This window comes from Physeter macrocephalus, chromosome 20 (genome assembly GCF_002837175.3).
Source record: "Physeter macrocephalus isolate SW-GA chromosome 20, ASM283717v5, whole genome shotgun sequence".
In the NCBI taxonomy this organism is placed as follows: domain Eukaryota; kingdom Metazoa; phylum Chordata; class Mammalia; order Artiodactyla; family Physeteridae; genus Physeter; species Physeter macrocephalus.
This window is the reverse complement of record NC_041233.1, coordinates 57099131-57123097: the sequence shown is the minus strand read 5'-3', so window position 1 is coordinate 57123097 and position 23967 is coordinate 57099131. Positions and strand designations below refer to the sequence as shown.

Below are 23967 nucleotides of genomic sequence, written 5' to 3'. Positions count from 1 at the left end.
GCGGGCGTGGAAGTGCGCCGAGCTGGTGGTCTGTGGGGCGTGCACACCTACTGGCTGATGGGCTGTGCTATGAGTCCTGTGGGCTGGGCGGCGGGTGGGCAGCTAGCAGGTGGGTGGCGGTGGTCTGTGAACACGTGCACACAGGTGAATGGGAGCAGTTAGTGGATGTGTTTCTACGCTGTGTAATGTGCTGGTGTGTTGTGGGCTGCATCCCATGCTGTGTGTTCTGGGTTGCTCCTCATCTGTGGGAAGTATTGGGTCTGAGGGGTAGGCTGTCAGGAGGCAGGCAGGGCGGGCTCACCTCCTGACACCCCAGGCTTACTCAGACTTTCTGTAGGACCCTAGGGACATTTAGGCAAGGGACGTTCCTGAGTACTCTATGCCAGAAGCACAGAATGGCAGGGCTGGAAACGCCCTGTCAGATCATCTGTCCAAGCTCTTCATTCTACAGACGGGGAAACAGGATAGAACTGAAACTGAAAGGGGATAAGATTTACCTACGGCCGGCCATACTCGCGCCCAGAACTCACCCTTTCTAACTACCATATACTATGACGATTTTCTTAGCTCTGCTATAATGTCCCTGCGTGACTGTGTTCACACGGCGCACCCAAAGGCAGCACACACGATGCTGGGCGTGCGTGTGGCTGACCCACGTGTGCACGTCCTCCAGAGGCCTTGCTCTGCCCAGTCCCTTTCCACTTCTTTTTTTTTTTTTTTTTTTTTTTGGCGGTATGCGGGCCTCTCACTGCTGCGGCCTCTCCCGTTGTGGAGCACAGGTTCCGGACGCGCAGGCTCAGTGGCCATGGCTCACGGGCCCAGCTGCTCCGAGGCATGTGGGATCCTCCCGGACTGGGACACGAACCCGTGTCCCCTGCATCGGCAGGCAGATTCTCAACCACTGCGCCACCAGGGAAGCCCCCCTTTCCACTTCTGCAAGCAGAAAGCTCCTTCCTCACCTGCTCTGATTTGATGTGCTCTGATGCCTGGAAGACGTCAGGGTAGGAAGGACGCTCAAAGACCCGATCCAAAGCTTCCAGTTGCTGCTGGGTGAAGGTGTCAGCTCGCAAGTGCTTCCGCAAACTGTCCACGCCGCTCTGGGAATCTCCATTGGGGACTGAGCCCTCAGACACATCTGGAGGACACAGGGACACTCGGGGCATGAGCGCAGGTCAGCAGAGGCACACAGTGGGCAAAGGTGACGGGCACCTGGCTCGGCCCCCAGGGCTTTGCACCCCTGCTGGGACCCCTTACTCCCAGTTTTCAGCCTGGAGGGGCTGGCCCAGGGGCAGGCCATGCCTCAGAGACCTGGCTGAGAGAGCCGGAGCCCCTGAATGTCCTGGGAAGAGAAAGGGAAGCTGTCACAACTTGGGGGCGTGGGAAGGACTAGGCAGAGGCAGTGGAGCCAGAGGGATTCCCAGGGGCCATCTCCCCTGAGCCCCTTCTGTCCCCTGGCCTGGATCGGCCTGGGGGAGGAGCTGGGTGTCTTGGGCCAGCATTACCGAGCCTGTGGAGAATTGAACTCGGCTCTGAGATGAATTTCAGTTCCACTGACTCCAAGGGTGGAAAGTCATCAAATCTCCGAGGCTGAGTGTAACATGGAGACTGGGTGAAGTAATTAACTTCACCACTGAGAGAGGAGGGACTCAGGGCCCAGCTGAGGCACTCTGCTTGCGCTGGGCCAGGCCTGAGACTGGAGCAGGAGGACAGCAGGTGGCACGTGAGTCATGAAATGCAACTTGGGCAGAGACTGAAGACTGGGTCCCTGTAGATGCTGCTGTGCCCGGGCCACCCTCCTCAGCTCGTCCCTGACCTGGACTCTGGCTAGGCTCCTCCAGAGGCCAGCTCCTTGGCCGCCTGGTTCCTCCTGCAGTCTCTGCAGGAAGCTGAGACTCGCCCCATGTATGAATAGCCACGGTGGTGCCACAAAGTGCCCGCTCCCTGGGGCTGCAGGCCAGTCCTGTCTGTGTGCTGCTCTCCCCAGGCCTCCCACCACTCTGCTACCCCTCCCTCCCTGGACCTGCCCTCTATCCCGGTCCACTGGAGTTTTCAGAGTTCACAGCAGGCCGAGTACCTGCTGTGCCCACGCTCCCTGACCCCCCACCCTGCAACTTCCCGGGCCCAAAGCTGGGTTCTCCCAGCTGCAGCTTGGCCACTCCTTGGCTTCCCTAGCCCAGGACCAGCTGGGGAGCCTTGGGCCTGGGGCCCGCCCATGCTGTAGGCCCCAGGGTGTTCCTCTGGGACTGTTATATATATCAGTTTATAGGTAATTATATGATATGATATAATCAATATTGCATTATATACAGTAACACCGTACAGTATCATTCAGGAGAGCATAGAAAATATTACGTATTGATTAACCTCAACCTGCAGTCATCCTCTCTTGCTGGCCTCCCAGATGGAGCAAGGGGGTCTGCTTTCCTAATGGGACTTCCTGTCTTCACTCGATCCTGGAGGGGGTGGGAGAGCAAAGAAAGGGTGTGTGTGTGTGTGTGTGTGTGTGTGTGTGTGTGTGTGAGAGAGAGAGAGAGACAGAGACAGAGACAGAGACAGAGAGAGAGAATGGAGACCAGGATCATGTCTGAGGTGGACAGACAGACACAGCGACAGCCTTGATGATATTTCTATGTTCCCTATGTTCCTAAGGCCACAAAACTTGGTTGTTGTGTTTTTTTCTGTGTAAGCTTCTGGAATGATTTTCTGTCTTAGAGGCAGTGTATGCATCTCTCTATATGAGTTAGGGTGTGACATATTTATTTTTCCCTCTCGTGTATTTTCTGTATATATGCATTTCTACATGAATAAACATCCAGATAAATAAGTGTCTGGGTATGTGTAAGTGACAGTCCAAGAATCTTTCTGAAAAGGTGCATGTGTACGTGTGTGACTGCACGGGGGGTGTGAGCCCACGTCCCCCCATGTTTCTTCTGTGCCTGCTTCTCTCTCAAGGATGTGCCATCATCTGAATGCTACCCCTTGGAGCTATTTGCATGTTTTATTGTGTCTAATTCTCTCTTGCTGGAGTCCTCCTACCTTTTTGGGAAGCACTTCTGTCAGAGCAGAGGGAAACAGCAAGTGTCTTTGTGTGTGGTTACTGCAGTGTCACCAATGAGTCCTGGGAAGTAAAGTGCATTTGTCTGTGAACATGGGCTCACATGTTATGTGCATGGGTGTGTGCATATGTGTGGTGAGACTCATACTATGCGTCTGTGTAAATTTGTGTATATGCCTGTGTGTGGCTTGGCCCAGACCGTGTGTGTGTGTGTGTGTGTGTGTGTGTGTGTGTGTGTGTGTGTGTGTGTGTGTGTGTGTGTGTGTAGGGGCTGAACTGAAGCTTTGTCCTCAGGTCACTGGCTGGAGGAGTCTCTTTTCCTTCATTTATTCAGGGGCCCTTCAGATCTTGACAAATCTGTCACTCTAAATTTGCGAGAGATTATGGTGCTCTCTCCCCAGCCCGCAGAGAGGTGATATATGATATCTGCTGCCCCTATTGATTGCCTGATCTGGTGGCAGAGGCCGGAGAAATGAACTTGAAATGAACATCATGCCTCAACTCATTGTGCGTATAATACACTACTTAATCCCACATTTTTCAGTCGCTATGGAATTCAATTGATCAATCATGTTCCACTGATAGTACTGTTTTAGGGGTTATTGCTGCTCCCTCCACTCACTGACCTTTTTATTTATTTATTTATTTTTTGTATACTCAGGCCCTGGTGATAAAACAGGTTACAGAGGCAGGATGGAAAGGGGGAGGGAGGAAGGAAAGGCAAAAGGATGGCTGCTACTGGAAGAGGTGGCCGAGGGTCCGGGGAAAGGGAGGAAGAGCAGAGGGAAGCGGGGTGGGGCAAGGAAGAGACAGAAGGTGCTAGAGGAGCAGAAAAGCAAACTAGTCTGATGCAAGCAGGAGAGAACAGCCAAGGGAGGCGGCAGGAGGCTTGAGGAAACTCCTCAAAGGAGAAGGAAGGTGATAGGGAGGTGGGAAAGGCAGCAGTCATGATGAATGGCGAAGGAGCACAAAGAAAGTTCTGGGGAACAGGGAGGACAGCCACAGGGGCAAGGAGAGGGCAGTGGCATTACTGGTGGGGGACAGGGAGGCAGTGTCCCCCAAATCAGCCAGAGGGCCCACAGGCTCTCCCAGGCTCTCACCAGAGGCCAGGGTGGTGCCCTTCCCTCAGCTAGAGAAGGAAGGAAGGAGTGAAGGCAAGGAGGAAGGGCGGGAAGAGGGAGCGAGGGCAGGAGGCCGGGAGAAACCTGGGCTCAGAGGTCCAAGGAGGAGAAGCTCAGGGAAGAAGGAAGCCCAGAGGCAGAGGCAGGGCAGAAAGAGAGAGAGGAAGAAAGGGAAGAAGCTTCCTACACCAGACGCCTCAGGAAGCACAGGCTGGGCTGAGGGCCCTTGCTACAGGAATAACCCAGCTGGTTCTGCCTTTCCGGAAGCCTGGATATCCAGTGAGGAGGGTAGCCCGGGGCCTGGATGGGGGTGGGGCTGGAGGGTAGGGGGTGGGGCTGGAGGGTAGCGGGTGGAGGAGGAAAGAAGAGAGTAGAGGAACAGCAAAAAAGAAAAAAGAACATGGAAGAAGAGAATTGAAAAGGAAGAGAAAACAAAGCTGTTGTCGGTACCACCCACTTGCAGGGACCTCCTCAGGATATGGAGAGAGAGGGCTCGGGTGGGGCTTCCCAAGGTAGAGTCTCAGAGGTGGCAGCAAGGGAGACGGATGGAGCTGGGCTATGAGACACTGCCAGGCCCAGGCACTGAAGGGCTCTCTGGCAGAGCTGGGCTAACATGGAGGAAGAGGCAGAAGCAACTCCTGATCTGGGCTGCAGAGTGAGCACCAAGGAAAGTAATTAGATAGCACCCACCCCCTTGTGCCAAAGAGCCAGGCTGGGAGTTCCCTGTGGGCAGGAACCATGACTGGTGCATCTCTGTAGATCCAGTGCCAGGCATGGAGCTGGGCACAGACTTGATACTCAATGGATGAATGAGTGAATGAATGAATGAATGAACGAACGAGGTTCTCCCGGGTAGCATTCAAAGCCAGACCCCTGGCAGAAGGCCTCTGGACCAGCCACCTGGCTGGCTTAGCATCCCAGGACACCCAGTTACCTGTCAGCCAAGTCCCACACATCCTTAGCTGTCAGAAGATATGTGAAGACCCACGACAGGCCCCTGGGTAGACTCATGCCCCTTCTTCACCTGGCCCACTGCTTGTTAGCTTCCAACAGCATTGACTCTGGTCCACAGAGGCCCTTCCCACTCTCACCAACACCTTCCTGCCCACCTATGGTACTTCTACCCAAGGACAGAGCACACCGTGTTCCCAGTTAAGAGTGAAACTTAACCTTGGAGCTGCAGAACTGCCATCCAAGGCAGCTGGCAGAGGCTGCTTGAGAACTGGGCCCAGAGATGGCCCCTATGTTGGACTCACCACACCATGGCCCTGGTCGCAAAGAGTAGGATGAAGTGGGTCTATCTGCTCATTTGTGGTTCCAGGGAAGGCCTTTCCTAAATGACAGAGCAGGCCCTCAGCCTTCACCTTGACGGGAAAACCAGCCCCTCCCTTGTCAGGGCTCCAAGAGGAGGGCTGGAGTATGATGCCACATGTCCTGGACTTTCTGGAGCAGTTCTGATTTCCAATATTCTTTCCCACTCTCAGGCCACATTTTCCGACTGAGGTTGGAAAACGTGGCTGCGAAAGTTTAGTAAGACCTCCCAGAGCAAGGAAGATACCCTGTGCTCGTTGGTCCCATATATGGAGGATTCAGTCCTGTTCTGCTGTCCCCTGCCCGGCCACCATCCATTAGCAGCTCACAGTACTGTGAGCTTGGTACATGCCATTTAATCCTCCCAGCAACCCTGCGAGGTAGGTGCTGTGATACCTATTTTAAAGATAAGGAAACTGAGGCAAAGAGAGGTTAAGTAGCTTATCCAAGGCCATGCAGCTGGTAAATGACAGTTGGGATTTGAATTCAGGTCTGTTTGACTCCAGAGCCTGCTCTCCACATCATTTCACTCTGCTGCCCGGGTGCCAAACCCAGGGGACCCAGTTGAGGGCCACTTGGCCCCATCCAGGACACTGCATCCCTCCCAGCATCCCCCCTTTTCTGCTTTGCACCCTCCCTACACTGAGGCTACCGCCTATGGCCCCTGAGCTGGCTGAGCCCAGACTGCCCAGAATGCTGAAGGGACACCTGGTCCAAACTCCTCATTTTAAGGTAATGAAAACTAGCAGGGTGGGTGGTGAGGTGGGGGAGGGGAGGTGACCAGTCCAAGGTCACACAACTGAGTAGTAGGACCCTCAGAACTGGAGCCCATTCCAGGTGCTTTGTCCACTATGGCATGAGCCGTAGCGTCTCTGAAGGAGAGTGAGCTACCATAAGTCCTTTTCGGAATGAAGCAGGATATAAATACATTAATTAAATTAAACAAACTGCTGAGTTAAAACGTTGACGTAGATTATTCTTTCAAAGGGAACAAAGGTTCATATTGTCTTCTCCTCTGACGACTTCATATTTGCTTACAGTTAACAAAAGCTTTCATAGACCTTATGTTATTTGGGCTTCCTAACTACTCTCCAAGGTAGCTAGGGATTATAATCCCCTTTTTACTGGTGAGGAAACTCAGGCTCAGAGTAAATGAAGTGCAGCATAAATGAGGGTAAGTGGCTAGGTCAAGGGCATATCTACCAGGGAGCCTGGCACAGGGAAGATGCCCTTGGACAGTTGCGGCCTGAGCAGCAATGAGGAACAGCAGCTGCCTGCCCAGCCCATGTGCAGAGCCTGGGATCCAGCAGTGGGGCCCTGATCTCCGTGCAAAAGAAGAGAATTGTACAACCAAAGATCACCTTGACTGGAAGGAGAGCCACCCACGGCGTAACAGTGATTACTCCCTGATCATGAGCAAATTCTTTTCTTCTCATCTAAGTTCTTCTATATGATCCAGGCTTTGTACAAGAAGCACATACCACTTCTAGAATCATCAATAAAAATGGCTTTTACTCCTCAACCAAAAGATGTGATTTCCTCATTCACTTAACCTTGTCACTCCCCATCCATTCCTGGGCCACCCTGGAGCAGAGCCCTACCTCCCACCCCTCTGACCCCAGGCCAGAACCCTCTTGCCGGCCAATCATGAATAGGGCTGGCGGGTGAGGTCTCAGCAGCTTGGGGAGGGGGACAGGCACTGAACACCACGTATTAGGGATGAGGGCTAGAGACAAGGGACAAAACAGAGGTGTTCTGTCTTCCTTGTGTGTTGACACTGTACCTGAATCTCCAAAGCAGTCCCTGCAAGGGACAAGAGAAATTCTTGTGTGCTGACCAAAAGGTAGGTGGGGGTGATGGTAATAGAGAGAATGAAATAATGCCATTTCCTTGGTCAGAAAGCACCAAGGCTCATCAAAATCAAAGTGGAATGAATAGGGGCTGCCCACCAAACCCCAAGAAGTAGGAATTAGGCATTTGAGAGGAATTCTTTTAAAGTATAGCAAAGAACTATATTAACTTCAGGTTTCCAAGCCCAAATACACACATCTACCCATCTATGGGGAAACTGACAATCTTAGGGCTTCCACATACACTCATTAAATCCATTCACTTTTTTTTTTTTTTTTTTGTGGTATGCGGGCCTCCCTCTGTTGTGGCCTCTCCCGTTGCGGAGCACAGGCTCCGGACGCGCAGGCTCAGAGGCCGTGGCTCACGGGCCCAGGGCCTCCCTCTGCTGCGGCCTCTCCCGTTGCGGAGCACAGGCTCCGGACGCGCAGGCTCAGCGGCCATGGCTCACGGGCCCAGCCGCCCTGCGGCACGTGGGATCCTCCCAGACCGGGGCGCGAACCCGGTTCCCCTGCATCGGCAGGCGGACGTGCAACCACTGCGCCACCAGGGAAGCCCAATCCATTCACTTTTACGAGGTATTTACTATCATTCTCATCTTTCAGATGAGAGGCAAAATTATTTTTTGAACATCATCCAACTAGAAAGTAGCCAAAGGCTGGATGTGAACTCAGGAATGTCTGACTCCAAAGCCCTCTCCGCTCTATCAAATTTGCCTTCCCTGGCAAAGACCATCATCACTGTCATGTACTGAGCACTAACTATGTACTAGGCAGGCTCCAGGAGCTTTATTACACATTATCTCTAATTCCCACATAACACTTGCAGAAGAGCTACCATTAATCCAATGTTACAAAAGAAGAAACAAGCTGAGGGAGAGTGAAAAACATGTGCGTGCTTCACACAGCTAACAAGGCACAATCCCAGGGAAAGTCAGTCTCACTTCACCTGTAGACCAAAAATGACCTGAAAAAGTGGTATAGGAAGAAAAGAGAAATGTGTGGAGGAAGTGGGGACAGTAGGTGATGGACCTCAGCCTCTAGGGGGCTTCGGGGAGCAGGAGGGGTCGGGGCGCTGATCCGGCCGGGTGGGAGCTCTTTGCTGCATCCCAGTCTGACCAGTGGCCTCTACCCCCTCTCCCTGTCTTAGCTCCTCTAACGCCACCTCCCTCCTCTGAGGGGTTCACTCCCAGGCCGCCCCCAGTCTCCCCAGCTGCCAGTTGTTGCAGTTTCAAACTCAATTGTTCTCCTCCGTGCTGAGGCAAATGGAGTCATTAATTACCTTCTATTGGCTGGGCTGAGTTCAGAATGCGATCAATATCCCCGCTTGTCATTCAGGGCAGCCCGCCTGTGCCGCTCCGGCCCCACCCCCACGGTGGCGCAGGACCGCGAGGTCTGGGCTGCCACCCTGGCCTCCCATCTGATTGAGAACGGGGAGAGAGGTCGGGGATGCTGAGCAATGGGGCTGCTTTCCAGACTGGGAGAAGAGAGAGGATTAACAAAACGGGGAGGGGAGGGGGCAGAGGGGAGCGGGAAGGAGAAAGGAAAAGGATGGAGCATGAGGGGGTGAGGAGAGAAGGGCAGGAGACAGGAGAAGGAGAAGAGAGGAGGAAACGGGGGAGCCATGAGCTGGGAAGAAGCTGATGTAAACACTGTCTGTCCGAGGAGGTGGGATGACCATCCCCCATGGCCTCCTGTCCTTATACCGGACGATCCGTGGGACTGCCCTGGCCAGTCACCCCAAGCCACGCTCAAGAGGAGGGCATAAAGAAGTCCTTGGAAACCTGGCCCAAAGCTTCGGCTTTGAGCAAGACCAGCTTCTGCCCAGGCTTCCAGCCCTGGAGAACCTGCTAACCTTGACCAAGCCCTGCTTCTAAACACTCCATGAGTTCAGGATAGGGTGGAAGGCAGGGGCGTGGCTATCTGCCTGCCTGACCTCAGTCTTACTGGGCCCATTTACACCCATGTGCCTCTGGGGACACTAACTACATTAGTGGCCCTAATGTAATACTGAACTAGGAGTATCACCTCCTGGGCTGAAATCCTAGTTTTGTCCCTCACTTGCTATGTGACCTTGGCCAAGTCCCTCGAACTTTTCTGGATTGAGTTTCCTCAGATGAACACCAGAGGGTTGCTAGCTCCTACCTCAGCAGTATTCACTTCTCTTTTCTCTGTGTTCCAGCAGACATCTATCCAAACCGCTATTGTAGAAATAATAATAATAACGAAAATCAATCTAGCTCCTATTATGGTACCAGACACTATGCCTAACATAATCCACAGATTCAATCCTTACAATAACAGCAGCTAACGTTAAGTGCTTACTATATTGGGCACTCATCTAAGAATTTTACATATATTAACTCGTTTAATTTTCACCAGAACTTAAGCAGGAAGCTCCTATTATTATCCCCATTTATTTTGTAGGCGAGGAAATGGAAGTGAAGAGGTTCAGGAACTTTCCTGAGGTTACAGAGCTGGCATGTGATGCAGCAGTCAGAAGCAAACCCAGGCAATATGCCTCGGGCAGTTGAGCTCATAATCTGGAGAAACCAAGGGCTAGACAGGCTATGTAACTCGCCCCGAAGTACTTATTCCAGCCAGGAAGTGGCAAAGCCAAGTTTAGAATCTATATGGATCGTAGTTATTATTATCATTATTTTTTTGGCCACATGGCGCGGCTTGTGAGAGCACAGGGTCCTAACCACTGGACTGCCAGGGAATTCCCATGTCGTTATTTTTAAATGTTTGTTTTCTTCACTAAACTGTGACTATTTTAAAGGCAGGGACCCATCTTTTTCATTTATGTAATCTTAGCCCAGGGCCTGACACATAGTAGGTGGTAAAAATGTTGGCTGATTTGTTGCACAGAATTCCAAAAGCAAAGATTGATCCATTCTTTACTTGCCTTGCAGTTTACCTTTTAGAAGGAAAAAGAAGCAGTGTAGGACATTGCCACTCTGGATTCAGGGTTATCACATTTTATAGCTAGAAAGTATCATGGAGATAATTTAATCCGTTCCCTCTTAGAGATTTAAAAAGAAAAATGAGGCTCAGAAAGGTTGAGTAATTTCCCCATGTCACACAGCTAGTCATCGTTAGGATACAAACAGAGGTTTCTCAGACTCGTGCCCTTTTCCGCTACTCCAGGCTGCTTAATTCTGACCAAGAAAGAAAAAACTGATAAAAGGGAAGTGTTGGGGATCTGGGGAGAAAGCACCCATGTCTAGAGGTGACAGTAGCAAAAGGAGGGGGCATTGCACAGAATCTGACTTGAGAAAAGCAAACTGCTATGTGTTGAGGGAAAGAACGGTTGTGTGATCCCATGGCAAGAGATTCTAGAAGGGAATATAATTCCATGAGGACAGGATGCTCTAAAAATGAAATTCTGCTGCCACAAGCTCAAATAATCAACCTGACAAAGTAAAGGGAGTGGGAGTGGGGGAAGGGTGGAAAGAGAGGGCATTTAAGGGAAATCATTGTTGTTGCACATGAATAAGCTTCAAAATATGATGAGCCTAGATTTTAAAAGGACATGTACATGGAACAGTGGAAGATTATGCAGCCATTAAAAAATCATGTTTTCAAAGAATATTTAATGATATGTGAAAATGGTCCCATATAATGTTAAGTGAAAAAAGCGAGACACAAGCTGTATATACAGTATCATTCCAATTTTGATAAAAATTATATATATATATATATAATTATGTATACACAGGGAAAAAAAGACCGTAAAGAATATGCCAAAATTCTAAATCTCATCACCAAAATTCTCTTGCTGATGAGATTATGGGTGATTTTTTTAAAAATTTACTGTATCTTCCAAATATTTTTACAATGAGCATACATGACACTTATTATCAGACAAAAGTTATTTTTTTTCCTCTTATAAAGGACACACACAACAGATGGAAGGAGGGGGCCATAACCAGGGATGATATGAGAGTAGCAGGAGCCTGTCAGGAAGACAAAAGCTCAGAACAAGCTGAAACAACAAAAAAGGGCCTTGGTAGCTACGTCTGGAGAAAGAACAAAAAGGAAGGCAAGCTTAAGCTCAGTGCTCAGGAAAGGATGCAATACTGAGAGAGAAGGCAGAATTTCTCAACCCCTGGCTTGACTTGGTCTTCTCCATCAAAGAAAAGAATCTTCAAAATGGGACCAGGAGGAGTTGCCCAGGTCAGGAGGAGGCCAGGCAGGCAGGTAACTCTTAACCATTTCAATTGAGTTACCTCTCCCAGGCCCAGATAATTTGTATATCAGAACTCAGGTGAGGTGGGGTGGTGGTTGCGGGGAGGTAGATAGCATCCTAAAGTTTTTGTTCATAATCCTTGAGTGGTCACAATGAAAGGGCAACACAGTGACAAAACCAATGCCATCGTAAAAAGGGGAGAAAGGTAAGCTTATGCAAACAACAGTCTAATACATTTAATATTAGGGTCTGGAAATCTTTTAGAAGAAATTATCATGCAGTTAATTTGTGGGCATTAGAAAAGAAAATGGTAATACTGTGGAGTCTGCATGCACTCCCCAAGAATAAGTGGTAGCACATTAACTAGTTATCAGTGCTTAGATCAAATGCCATCCCTACAAAGACTTCCTCAATTGCCCTGATGGGAAGCAACTTCTCCCCCCTTCTTTACATTTATCGTAGCACTTTATACCTTGATCATAGATCTATCACATTCTGCTCGGGTAATGGTGTGCACATCTATCTCCCTACTAGATTAGACGCTTCTTGAGGTCAAGGACTGTGTCCTTCCTATTTACCTTTGTAAATCAGTCCTGCTATGCTTTATCCATAGCAGACATTTAATTTTCTCATCAACTTATATTGGATTTTTAAAATTGATTGATTAAGGAAACACTGTGGGTATAGTGAATGGTAACAGAGAATTTCACAGAGAGTCTTCCTAACTTTATGGACAAGACGAAGAACAGTGAAATGGCTGATGGCTGTTGGGCTCGATGGTCCCTAAAGCACCCAGGAGGGACGTCTCCACTGGTGGGCCATGTGGCTTTCCTTTATTTTAAAGGAAAATAACTCTTTAAAAAAACTACTTGGGGGACTTCCCTGGTGGTCTGGTGGTAAAGAATCCGCCTTCCAATGCAGGGGACATGGGTTTGATCCCTAGTCAGGGAACTAAGATCCCTCATGCCGCAGGGCAACTAAGCCCGCGGGTCCCAACTACCGAGCCCATGTGCCTCAACTACAGAGCCCACGTGCTCTGGAGACTGTGTGCCACAACTAGAGAGAAGCCCACGCACCGCAACGAAGATCCCGCACATGGAAATGAAAGATCCCCCATGCAACAAAGAAGATCCTGCGTGCTGCAACTAAGACCCGATGCAGCCAAATATTAAAAATAAAAAATAAAGTAAAATAAATAAAAATAAATTTAAAAAACGAGTAGGAGATGTCAGACAAACAAGAAAAAAAAAAAAACTACTTGGATGATGACATAGAAGACATCCTTATGATCTTAATTGGGAGGAATTAAGAGCCCAAACCAACAAGATGAAATTCAACAGGGATAAATGGAATGCCCTATGTTTAGGTTTAAAAAAAATCAATTACACAAGTGTAGAATGGGGTAGACCTGGCTTGATAGCAATTGATGTGAAAAAGATCTCAAGGTTTTAGTTGACCACGAACTCAATATGAGTTTGAGTCTGACACGGCTGCTAAAAAATCGAATGTAATCTTAGGCTACATTATGGATGTAGAATCTCCAGGTGGAGAATGGCAAGCGTTCTACTGTACTTGGCTTTGGCTAGACTGTCTCTAGAGTTTAGTGTTCATTTAAGAAGGACTTTAACTGTCAAGAATGAATTCAGAGACGGGTAACCATGATGGTGAAGGGCCTTCCACAAGCATAGGGACCACACCATGTGAGAAACTGAAATCCACCCAGGGCTCAGCCCGGTGTTAGGTGCTCAGTAAATCAGGTGGAATGAATGGAAGGGAGGGAGGGAAGGAGGGAGGGAGAAAAGAGGGGCTGTTGCGTGGAGATCTTTACCACCACTCTATGTGGCAAATGTCGTTATCTTATTTTAAAGATGAGGAAACAGATTCGGAGAGATTACGTAATCAGCCAAAGGTCCCAGAGCAAGCAAGGAGAGGAGATGGAGCCCAATCCAGACATTGGGATTCCAAGTCCCATCCTCTTCCCTCAACACCACACTGACTCAGTATAAAGGCAGTACTGCTAACAATGACAACGGTCCATCTATGTCCTATGTCCAGGCAGGGGCTGTGACCTGTCAAACAGAACTGCTAGAGGGGAGAGTTCCATGTGAGTGGCAGATAAAACCAGATGACCTTTAAGAATCTGACTCTGTCTTGTCACCACTCTTAGCCCAGCCACTGCCCTCCCTCCATAGGGGAGATAGCCCTGGAGACAGCCTCTCCAAATCTCAGCCATTTCCAGCTTCAAGTCCCATTTCCTGCCTGCTCTTCTAGCCACTTCCCTGGATTCCTACTGAACACTCAGCCACATGGTTCAGCGTTCAATTAACAGCTTATTGTCTGATTTGGGAGAGCCTTGCCTCTCCATAGACTGTAAGTTCCGTGAGATCCACAACCTGGTTATTTGCTCCTCTTACACGTCCTAACACAGTGGGAACTTGGGTCCACAAAGATCCCCAGAGAGACGTCAGTGTAAGTTTTCTCAATATCCCACCTGTTTACACACTGAAGCAAAACCACAGTCTCTCAGCTCTCTGAAATGGTTTATGGGAAATCAGCCCAAGGACAGAGAGATGGCCTGAATGATCATTTAGGGCCCTCATATTTTCTAACCAACCAGGGGAGAAGAGGGATATACGGGGGAGACCTAGAACCCCGGAGAATTATATCCATACTGTCACTACACCCGTTTTGAATAAGTTAGCCCCCAGTTACCTGTAGAAAAGTGGGTCATGGGCACCCACTGCCAACATGCTGCCAGCGTGGTGGTTGTGACCCCTATGTGAAGAAGTAGAAGGATGGTGAGCAGGGACAGATGGGGCAAGGGGAGCAAACAGGCAGTGGGAGAGAGGACCGCTGCACAGAGGAAGGGGAGGGGTGGGCATTGGGTGGGTCTGGGTGAATTCCCCGGGGTGATCAACCTTGCTGGCTGAGAGCATACGCTGAGCCTTCCTGCTGGCCTGCAAGCAGAGGCTGGGGCTCTGGGCGCACTGGCCGCTGGCGGGGAAGGAGGGCTGGCTGAGGGTCTGTCTGAGTGGGACCTGAGTCCTCCTTCAGCCCTGTCTGGGCTCTCGGGAGGGGCTGGGGCCTTCTGCCTGGGGCCGGGCTCCAGCTGGGGCCAGAACGCGTTAGAGAGCTCTCCGGAGCCAGAAGGGAAGGGGCCTTTGTTAGCTCAAAGGACACAAGCAAGGCGAAAAATTACATACCAGGCCGCTCTAAGTATGCTTGTTTAGAGAAACTGCTTGCATTTATGAAGTCTTTGGTGCGGAAAGCAGGGTTGCAAATGACTGCATCAGAGCGACAGTAAAGGCCATTAATTTCCTGTTATGTTTTCCTGTGTTGGGGGCTTTATTAATTTAATTTTACACTGTCGAACAACAGCGAGAGCTGACACTGCCACACCGCCACGGCTGGGGTTTTCTTTTTGTGTGTGTAGCAAAGCTTTGCCTGACATGCAGATCAACGCTATTACTGGAACCAATAAAGATGAGCGGAGGGATGAGGAGGGGGAGGGAGGGAAGGAGGGAGGGAGGAAGAGAGAAAAGAGGAGAGAAAGGGCAAAAGCCATCCCTGGGCAGTTTCTGCCTCCCTCCATGCCTTGTGTCTCCTGGCTTCCCAGAGCATCCTCCACAATCAATTTCCAGCCATCCTTCCCCTTCCCTTGTACCCTCTCCTGCTTGACTCTCTGCCTTCAGATGACTCTACCTCTGTTTCCCTCCTCTGTCCCAGCTCCTGGAAGAGCCTGAATAGGGACACGGAGTTCTCAGGAAAAGGTGGGAAGTAGGCTTCTCCCCACTGCCCGTCCCCAGCTCAGGCGTGTCATGGAAGCACCGGGGCAGGAGACTGGATGTTGCCACCTTGCCTGGGCAGAGAGGAGGTTTTGCGACATATTTCCCTTTCCAGTCATCTTTCTTCACACTCTCCTTTTGTCTGAAGTCAAGGATTCTGGCCCACTTACATATTATTAGTGAACACGCACATGAACCCATGTACTTGTGCACATGCAGAAGAGTCTAGAAAGGCAGTTACTCTGCCTTGCTTATAAGTCCGTCTGAGAGCTCCCATATCCTAACCTGGTCAACTATTTAGTTCCTCTGAATTCCCAGAAAAAATACTGTCTCTGATTGTTTTTCCTTAAGGACTCCTTAAATTTCTTCTTGAGGACTGTCTTCAGTAGCTGTGGGGTACCTGATTGGTCTAGACCAAGGTGCCAGAGAAAAATGGATCCCCAGCATCAGAAAAAAGGCAGGTTCTTGGGAGACCACATTCTGGTCCTTTTCCTTCCTAGACCTCAAGACCACCTGCACTGCCCTTTTCCCAGAGCAGCTTCCTCAAGCTGGTTGCCCCAGTGGTCCACACTGCAAAGGAGATGGAGATGGGGGTGGGGAGCTAAGAGGGAAGGGAAGCTCCCAGGGTCCCTTCTACCAAACACCCATCTGCATCCCTCCATCCCAGGCTTTGCAGTCTGTTGGGGCCTAGGGAGATCTGTAAGGGAAGCTCCCAGGGTCCCTTCTACCAAACACCCATCTGCATCCCTCCATCCCAGGCTTTGCAGTCTGTTGGGGCCTAGGGAGATCTGTGTGAGCCAGTGACAGAGACAAAGAGACAGTGCGTGTGTGCGTGTGCGTGTGCGTGTGTGTGTCCGTGCATCTCTCCCTCTGCCACCGGCTTGCTCGCACTCCTGCCTGCACTTTCTGCTTCGGGAGCTGTCTGGCAGGCTCCAAGAGGCTGTTGGATGGACTCCAGCTCTCCCCAGGAGGAGAGCATAAACTTCATAAACTGCATTTACTTTAATGCAGGTTCCTGGGGCTGCTTTCCTCCTGCTTTTCTTCCCTCCCCTTGTCTGCTCTGTCTCGATCACATTTTATCCCTGCCCTTGTGTGCACCCGGACACACACACACACACACACACACACACACACACACACACTATAGCTCTTGAAAAAGATGAAGCCTGGGCAGGAGGAGGACGGGTGGGCAAGGTGTAAAAGCTCTGTCTGAAGGAGGAAGCCTCAGCCCAGCCCTGGAAAGACCCCCGTGAGATGTCCACACGCTTGTCTCCAGCGGAGATGAGCACAAAGGGTGCTTTGAGGCAGGCCGCCGGGCACCTCAGGGAGGGAGGGATGCTGACATTTCGCTCCGATGGCCAAATGAGGAGCCACCTGGAGGCTGGGATACGGGCTCCAAGGAAGGGAGGGAGAGAAGGCGAGGCCTCCATGCAGGTTGAGGTCTGTGAGGCCTCCCTTGTCTGGTGCTGTCAAGGTCAGCAGGTTTGAGTTCACCGAAGGGTCAGGATGGTTTGAATTACTGGCTGTGCTGCAACTACTCGGCTCTGAGGCTCGTGATCCGTCTCCCAGCCCTCCCCCAACCCTCCTGGCCTTTCCACCCCCACGGGGGAGAATGGGGAGGGTCCCCCCTCCCGGCCACCGGGGCCCTGAGGAAGGCAAGCAAGGGAGGGGCCCTTCCCTGTGCTCCGGGGTCCCTCTTGCGCAGCCAGCAATGGTCGGGAGGCTGCTGGGACCCATTCCTCTGGCAGGCGGCACTCCTGGGTCTCCCCAGCTTACCTTCTCCCCAACCCTTTTTCTGAGGGGTCCTCCAGGCCCCTGCCCGGATTTCTCTCTTGGTGCCCTTGCCTGTCGGGGAAGGAGGACGATACCTACCTGCAGGGCTGGAAGGTAGTTGCCAAGTGGAAGACAAGGGGTTGAAGATGTGTTCTGACACGGTAGGTGTGCATACACGTGCACAGGAGCGCACAGATGCGGGGGTGGGGAGGACCCGAGGCCTCTGCTGAGAAAGTTATTGCTATTCCCACCCCGATTTCCAGTGGTGGAGGGTCACACACAGCCCCTCCACTGCAAGTCTGTACCTCCTCTCCTGGGGAACGGGGTCAACCCATCCATTCTGACTTTTGGGCACTTTACGAAAAAAATGTACTCTTTTGTGCTAAATCTCAACATCCTTCCTCAGACAACCAAATATAACTCTTTACCCACAACAGCATGAACTGGCTGGGAAACTAAGATGTTTAATGACGTGGCTGCAGTCTCTGATATAAACGCAGGGATTTAGGTACAAATTCACACACCTGTGTCAGCTACACACAGCCATGGCTAAACCCTGCTATCTCTCTACAGAAAAAAGTAAGTCCGAGTGTACACAGGGCACAAGGTAAAGGTCTCAATAAAACTTTTAAACCTAACTCCGTATAATGACATGGTTGGTGTTCAACAGGCTCGTAGCCAACATTACCCTGAGAGTTAGGCTAAAATATGCGATCCAACTAAGATAGAAAAACTCCCCCCTCAGGTATGAACGGTCTAATTTCCCATGTTACTAGGAAGATATACTCATAACAATGAATGTGTGTTCAGCAGTGGATTTGGGGGGTGTGTGTGTCTTAGCAAATGCTGACCTTTGAACCTTAGTTCGCTCTTGGGCTGGAGTGGACAGTAGCCAGGGTTTGAATATTTGTTGGAAAATGAACACAGGTTGAGCTTTGTTAATACAGTTAAGGTTGGGTGCTTGTCTAGACAGATGACTACCTCCATGCAGATTTTGTTTCTGGACTTTCATAGAACCTGCCTCCTTAGGTTCAGAGTCTGTGACCTGTGCTTGGTAGTATGTAGTGTGTGTGAAATCACATAATTCTATCAATAACCCACAGAGGTACTTTCCTTACAGAAACTCAAACTCCACTTGGCTTCCCTCTGCCAATACACTGTCTTCATGCAGTGCTTGGCCGGGACCTGGAGGAGAGTAAAAGCAAAAAAGGCTCTGCGACATCCTGCCCACGACGTAAGCTCACTCCAGAGGTCTGAGAGCACAGCACCCCGGGTCCACGCTCCTGGATGGGTCTTCTCTAAGAAAGGAGTTGGATGGCTGGGAGTGTGTGTGGAGCGACTGAGTGGCAAACAGACATAACTGCGCCCAAGTGCTGGGTTTAGGTTAAGGAATCAGTGCAACCTCCTTTTGTTTACCCAACATAGTGCAACCTCACCTTGCCTTCTGGGCCCTCCTCTGCACCCCTCCCAGCTCCTTCAGGCTGCATCCTGTCCCACTAAAATGATGTGGACTCAGCGAAACTTCCCTAAGCTCTTCCCATGCAGGGAGCATTCAGACCCCTCTCTGCTTCTGCCAGCCCCCGGCCCCTGGACCAAAAGGCCACAGAGAACAGGCGCTGTGGACCCCAGAGAGTCGGGCTCTGGCTCCTGCCTCTGCCTCTAAATGTCCACCCATGCAAACCTGCCAAGGAGCGCTCACCTGCAGACTCCCCCCAGCAGCCTCCTCCAGGACCGAAGGCCCGGGCCTTGAGCACCCAGAGTCCCAGGGCCTGGCAGCTGGCCAGCGGCGGCCTCTCCTCTTTCCCAGGGTCCTCCTTGCCTGCCTTTTCTGACACCAGCACTCCTCCTGCTGCCCCACCAGAAAGAGAGCAGGAAAGAGAGCCCGGTGACCAGGGCATGCCTGGTTTACATTAATGAGATACACCGAGTGTAATCCAGCCATGGAGGCAGCCTACAAAAGGAGGTGATCTCGGGCGGCCAGGAGCAGAGCTGCTCAGGTAATTGGTTTATCTATCTGGAAGCAGGGGGAGCAATCTCAGCACAGACAGACTAGCAGTAAAGTCTCTTCCTCAAGGCTATTTCCTTTGTCTTTTCAATTGCTTGCACATCCATGTGAGAGAGGGAGAGAGTGTTAAAGAGAGAGGGAGAGGGAGAAATGTTAATTTGTGAATTAATGGCTTTTCTCAGCGGAATTGTAAATTCAAATGTCACCTCACACGGTGACACCATGGCTGGTCTGCTGAAGAAGCAATGATAAGATCCCCCACCTCCCTCGGCGCCCCTCCCTCCCCAAAGATAGCTGCGGAGTGGAACATGCTACTTTTAATTTGCAATAACAACACAACAGAGGTATGCAGTAATGACTGCCTTCTTCTCCCCTCCTCCTGGCTTCCTTCCCCCCAGTCCAGTTGGCTCCCCACTTCCTCCCTCCCACCCCTCTGCTCTTCTGAAGCAACACCTCACCTCACCCTGGCTGCCCCCCACCCCACCCCAACCAGGGCCCGATCACATGGTGGGGGGGTGCCTTTGGAATTGATGCTGCAACCCTCTCTTCTCCTTCAATAATCAGGGAATTAATGACCCTGAAGTTAAAGTGAGGCTGATACCGAGGCCCTGCCCAGCGTTGGGAAAAAGCCTTCATTGTTTTCAAGCAGGAGGCGGGCAGCAGTGAGGGAGATTCATGGATGGAGATTGAATATGCAATTTTCTTTCACCTTGCCAAGAGCTGCCCCTGGGCTGTGCCTGGCCTAAATTTTTCCTTTTACCATCTCTGCCTTATCCGGCCCTCCCACCTCCCTTCCATTCTTTCCAGAAAATTACCTTCAAAATTGATTTCCACTTTTACAAACAAATATAATGGGAACACAGGAAAAAACTTGGGCCGTGATGAATTAGGGCTGTCAGGTGTTTCCAGGTCTCCTTTGCTTTTGTTTTACTACCCGATCTGCTCTTTGTTTTTCCAAGGGCTGGAAAAAAGTGTCCCCCATCCACTGAGGGCCTGACCCTCCAGGCAACGGGGCCTCAGCCCCCAAACCCAGCAGTAGCCCAAGGCGGAAGTGAGCCAGGCCTTGAGACTCTGTTAGCCTCTTGGTTTCCCAGTGGAATCCTGGGCCACCTCCTCCTATTCTGCTCTCTGGCCCTTAGGAGCCCACTCTCTGAAGACTCTCTAACGGCCCCACCCCGGCTCTTTCCCCTGGTCCCCGCACCATGTTCCCTCTGGCCCCCATACCTCTTAAAGTCCAGACCAGATGCAAACCTCCACCTCCTCTAATGTGGGCAGGATCAGTGTATACCTCGACTAGAGCAAATAAGAGACAGACACTGAAAGATCGCGAAAGACAGGCAGGTCGAAGACCGGGGAGGGGGGGCAAACCCTGAGGTTGGGAGACCAGGTTCCTCTGTAAGTGTTCTCAGTCTCAGTCTCCCTTGCCTTGGGGGCCAGTCCACCCCTGGAGGCAGGATCAGGACAGCCCATCCTTTTTGCCAACAGAATGCAGGGTGATGCCTACAGGGCCCTTTGGGCAAAATTCCATACGCGAACCTATGCCTCAAGACCATGCAGCCTTAGCACACCCAGGTCTGGCTTAGAGCTCTCCCAGCTCCTTGGAGCTGCTGACGGGGACATGGACATGCATCTGCTCACATGTGAACATCTCTTCGAGTGCATACACTACCCAGAAAACTGCATGCCTGCCCAATGCAGTTCTGCATCCCCTTTCACCCAACGATCTCAGAAAGGTAGAGAACACACAATACCCACATTTGCATAACCCAGGTAAAAAAGCACATGTGTCCACAAAACAAACATACATTTCCCAAGATAAATAAATAAATTTGTATGTGGGAGCAGAAATACACAGTAATGGATAGAGGGAGGGATGCCTCCATGTTAGAGAAGAAGGGGTCCCGTATTTATTTACCCACATCTAAAATGCCTGTGGAGGCTAATAAGAGATGACATGCGGCCCAAGTGGATAACCGCAGAGCAGATGAGCGAGCAGAGATGGACAGAGGTCCTCCCAGTCACACAGGGGAGGCTCATATCTTTCCCCCATTGCCCTGGTCCCATCTAGGTCGGTTCATCCCAGCATCAGCTTCCCTAGGCTGCCCTACTTAAAAGGAGCTGCACCAAGATGAGAGAGGCTGTACCCCCAAAAGTTTCTTTCTGACACAACTTCATTTCCCCTTGAAACATAAGCCTGCCAATTATGCCTTCCTCCCCAGGCGCACAGCGAGCCATCTTCCGAGACGGAGTCGGCTCAACTCCATCTCCATGATCTCATGTAGTGCTCCCCACAGACCCTGTGAAGTAAGTACCGTCACCGTCTCCATTTCGCAGAGGAGAAGACTGAGCTGATGAAGGTTAAGTGACTTGCCCAAGGCACTAGGACCCAAACCCGGCCGCACCTCCCTCCAGACCCCTTCCCCACTGAGCCACACGGCCCATCCCTGCTGTGCTCCCGGCCCATCCCTGCTGTGCTCCCGGGACTGCCTGCTGGCCTCCACCCCGAATCCTTCTTCTGCGTGGGGCTCTTTGCAGCCTTCTCTCGCCTGAAGCCCAGGCTCCTAGACAGAGCAGATGCTGCTCCTTCCCACAGCCTAGTCCCCTCATCTGCTCCAAGTCAAATCTGAGCAACACACTGGGGGACTTCTGGGGGGAAACTAACTAAGGAAATAAACCACTTCTTGAAGTTACGGCTTCATCCAAAGCAGAAGGGAGCTATTAAAGGCAGTGACAGGTCTCGGCTGTTTGTAGCCACGCAGCCTGCCCTGCCTGCAAACGTACAACTGCACCGGCCTGGCACCACTCGACTGCACAATTCATTGTGCACCTAATTAATGGAAGGCAGAATCACGGCCCCCTGCAATCCCACACATCAAAGGATGATACCAACACACCTCCCCTCACACAGATCAAAAGACTCATACATATGACTTCATTCAGATTTTTGGACAAGTTATGTAATTGCTCTGGCCTTCAACAACACTGATGGACGACAACGCTTTAGGCCACAGTCAAAAGCAACTGGGTGAAGGTAAAGGACTTAGGTCTTTCAGCCTAAAAAAATACAAGAGTCCCTATCCTGCAGCCACATAAGCCAGGGCATGCAACATTCGGGGAAGCAGTGTTCCTTCAAAGGACCCTAATATACCCACCCATAATTGTAGCCAAGAAGAGGGAAAGATTTTAGCAGGGTACTGAACCGGGATCTACCTTCTCAGATGGATGGACAGCCTGTCTGCCGGGTGCTTTGTGACATAACTTCCTCATCTATCCCTGGTCTGTCTACCTGTCTCATTCTGGGACCTCCTGGACCCTTGCGGGGAGGGGAGGTCAAAGCTTCTTGACTAGCATATTTCTTAAAGGCAAGTCTGGGGATTTTTCCATTCTTCCAAAGGCCAAAGCATGAGAGGGCGTCTCAAGCAGGCTCACAGTCACTGTCAGTTTCCTTTTTCCCCAGAGTCACAGCTGATTGGCCCTTCACTAATGTCCCCACAGATCTGATTGCTGCAGATACTAATAACTGTGCTGTCCATATTCTGAGTACCAATGCCAATAATGCTCTGGGTATTATCACTGTGAACACCAATAACTACTGCTGAGATTGTCTCCAATAATGCCAGCACACGCTGCAGTGATTGTCCTCGCTAATGCCCACCACCGTTACATTGTTAGTGCTGAAGAATAGGCCGAACTGTACCCACAGGCAGGAGCGGGAGTGGCTTCCTTGAGGACAGAGAGGCTCACAGCTCACCCCTGGGCTATGACACTTCTAGGGAGATGCCCCAGTGGGTGGGGCCAAAATCGAGCCAACCTGGCAGGGGTACAGGGTCCACCTGGAAAGAGACCTGCCCCTCCACCCCCTCGAGGTTTAGTCCCTTGACATGTATCCCCATTCCCATCTCAGCGTCCCTCATCGCCGAGACAGCTCTCTATTTTGCCTGTGGTGCTGGCCTAGTAGCTGAAGGATACACCTGGGTGTCTGTGCAGCCCATGCCCGAGGCTGCCTCCTGCGACCGGCCTGCCAGCTGCTGTGCTACCTTGGCCTGACTGCAGAGTTGGGCTACATCATCTTGACACATAATTATCTCCCCTGTTCTTAATCATCTGAGCTGCTCCCTAATGCAAACTGGGCCTGGCTGCTTGGAGGCACCCAGAATGGGGGAAGCGGGGAATGGGCTGTGAAAGGTCTGCCTTTGCTCTAGTCTTTCCTTTCCCCTCCCTTTCCACCCGGGTCCGATGGATCAAGTGTGTGTGTGGTGGTGTGTGTTTGGGGCAGGGGGGTGGTCAGGGAATACTGGCCTCCCTAATAGGCTCTGGCCTCCACCAGGGGAAGGACAGCTCCATCTGGCCTGGGGTTGGTCAGAAGGGGTGAGTCAAGGCAAAAGAACCCTCTCCCCCAAAAAAGAAGCAGGGTCTCTGATCCTTCTTGCCAACTGGCTAGGCATGTGGGTAAGTATTTAAGCAGCAAGAGTAAACTTAGAGGCTGCCATTATCCCTCACCCAGAATTCAACTGCTTCCTGAGATGTCTCCCCACTGACATCACTGCCACCCTCCTGGAGGAGGGTCTTCCCCAGCCCAGCCCTGCTTTTGTCCCTTCCTGCCCAGACACTTGCAGTGGCTTCTCATGTCTGTAGGAAAAAGTCCAAACTCCTTATAGGGTCCCGTCTTGGCCTGCTCTCCTGTGACCCTAACCCCTCCGCTCAGCCTTACTGCCATGACTTCCCCTCAGGCCCTTTCATCCCAGCCAAAGCACCCCTGTGTTTTCAGCACAGTGTCTTCTGGTCACAAGGCTCAGTCTGTCCGATAGAATTTCAACTACCGTTGTCTTTGAACCGTGCCCCTTGTCCATCCCTCAGGCCCCTCCTCAAAGAGCAGCC

At 51.2% G+C, this 23967-nt stretch overlaps 1 protein-coding gene across 5 annotated transcripts in view; it reads right to left on the bottom strand.

The window, feature by feature from the left end:
• Nucleotides 1–23967, bottom strand: part of PAX2 (paired box 2) — a 77216-nt gene that overhangs the window by 18561 nt on the left and 34688 nt on the right. For 3 of the 5 annotated variants that reach the window (XM_055081052.1, XM_007101559.3, XM_007101557.3), the window contains exon 6: nucleotides 960–1135. In XM_055081052.1, the coding sequence (XP_054937027.1) occupies nucleotides 960–1135 (176 nt within the window). Of the gene's footprint in view, nucleotides 1–959; nucleotides 1136–20313; nucleotides 20383–23967 lie in introns of all 5 variants that reach the window. The other 2 variants (XM_007101555.3, XM_007101556.2) reach the window with 1 other exon arrangement.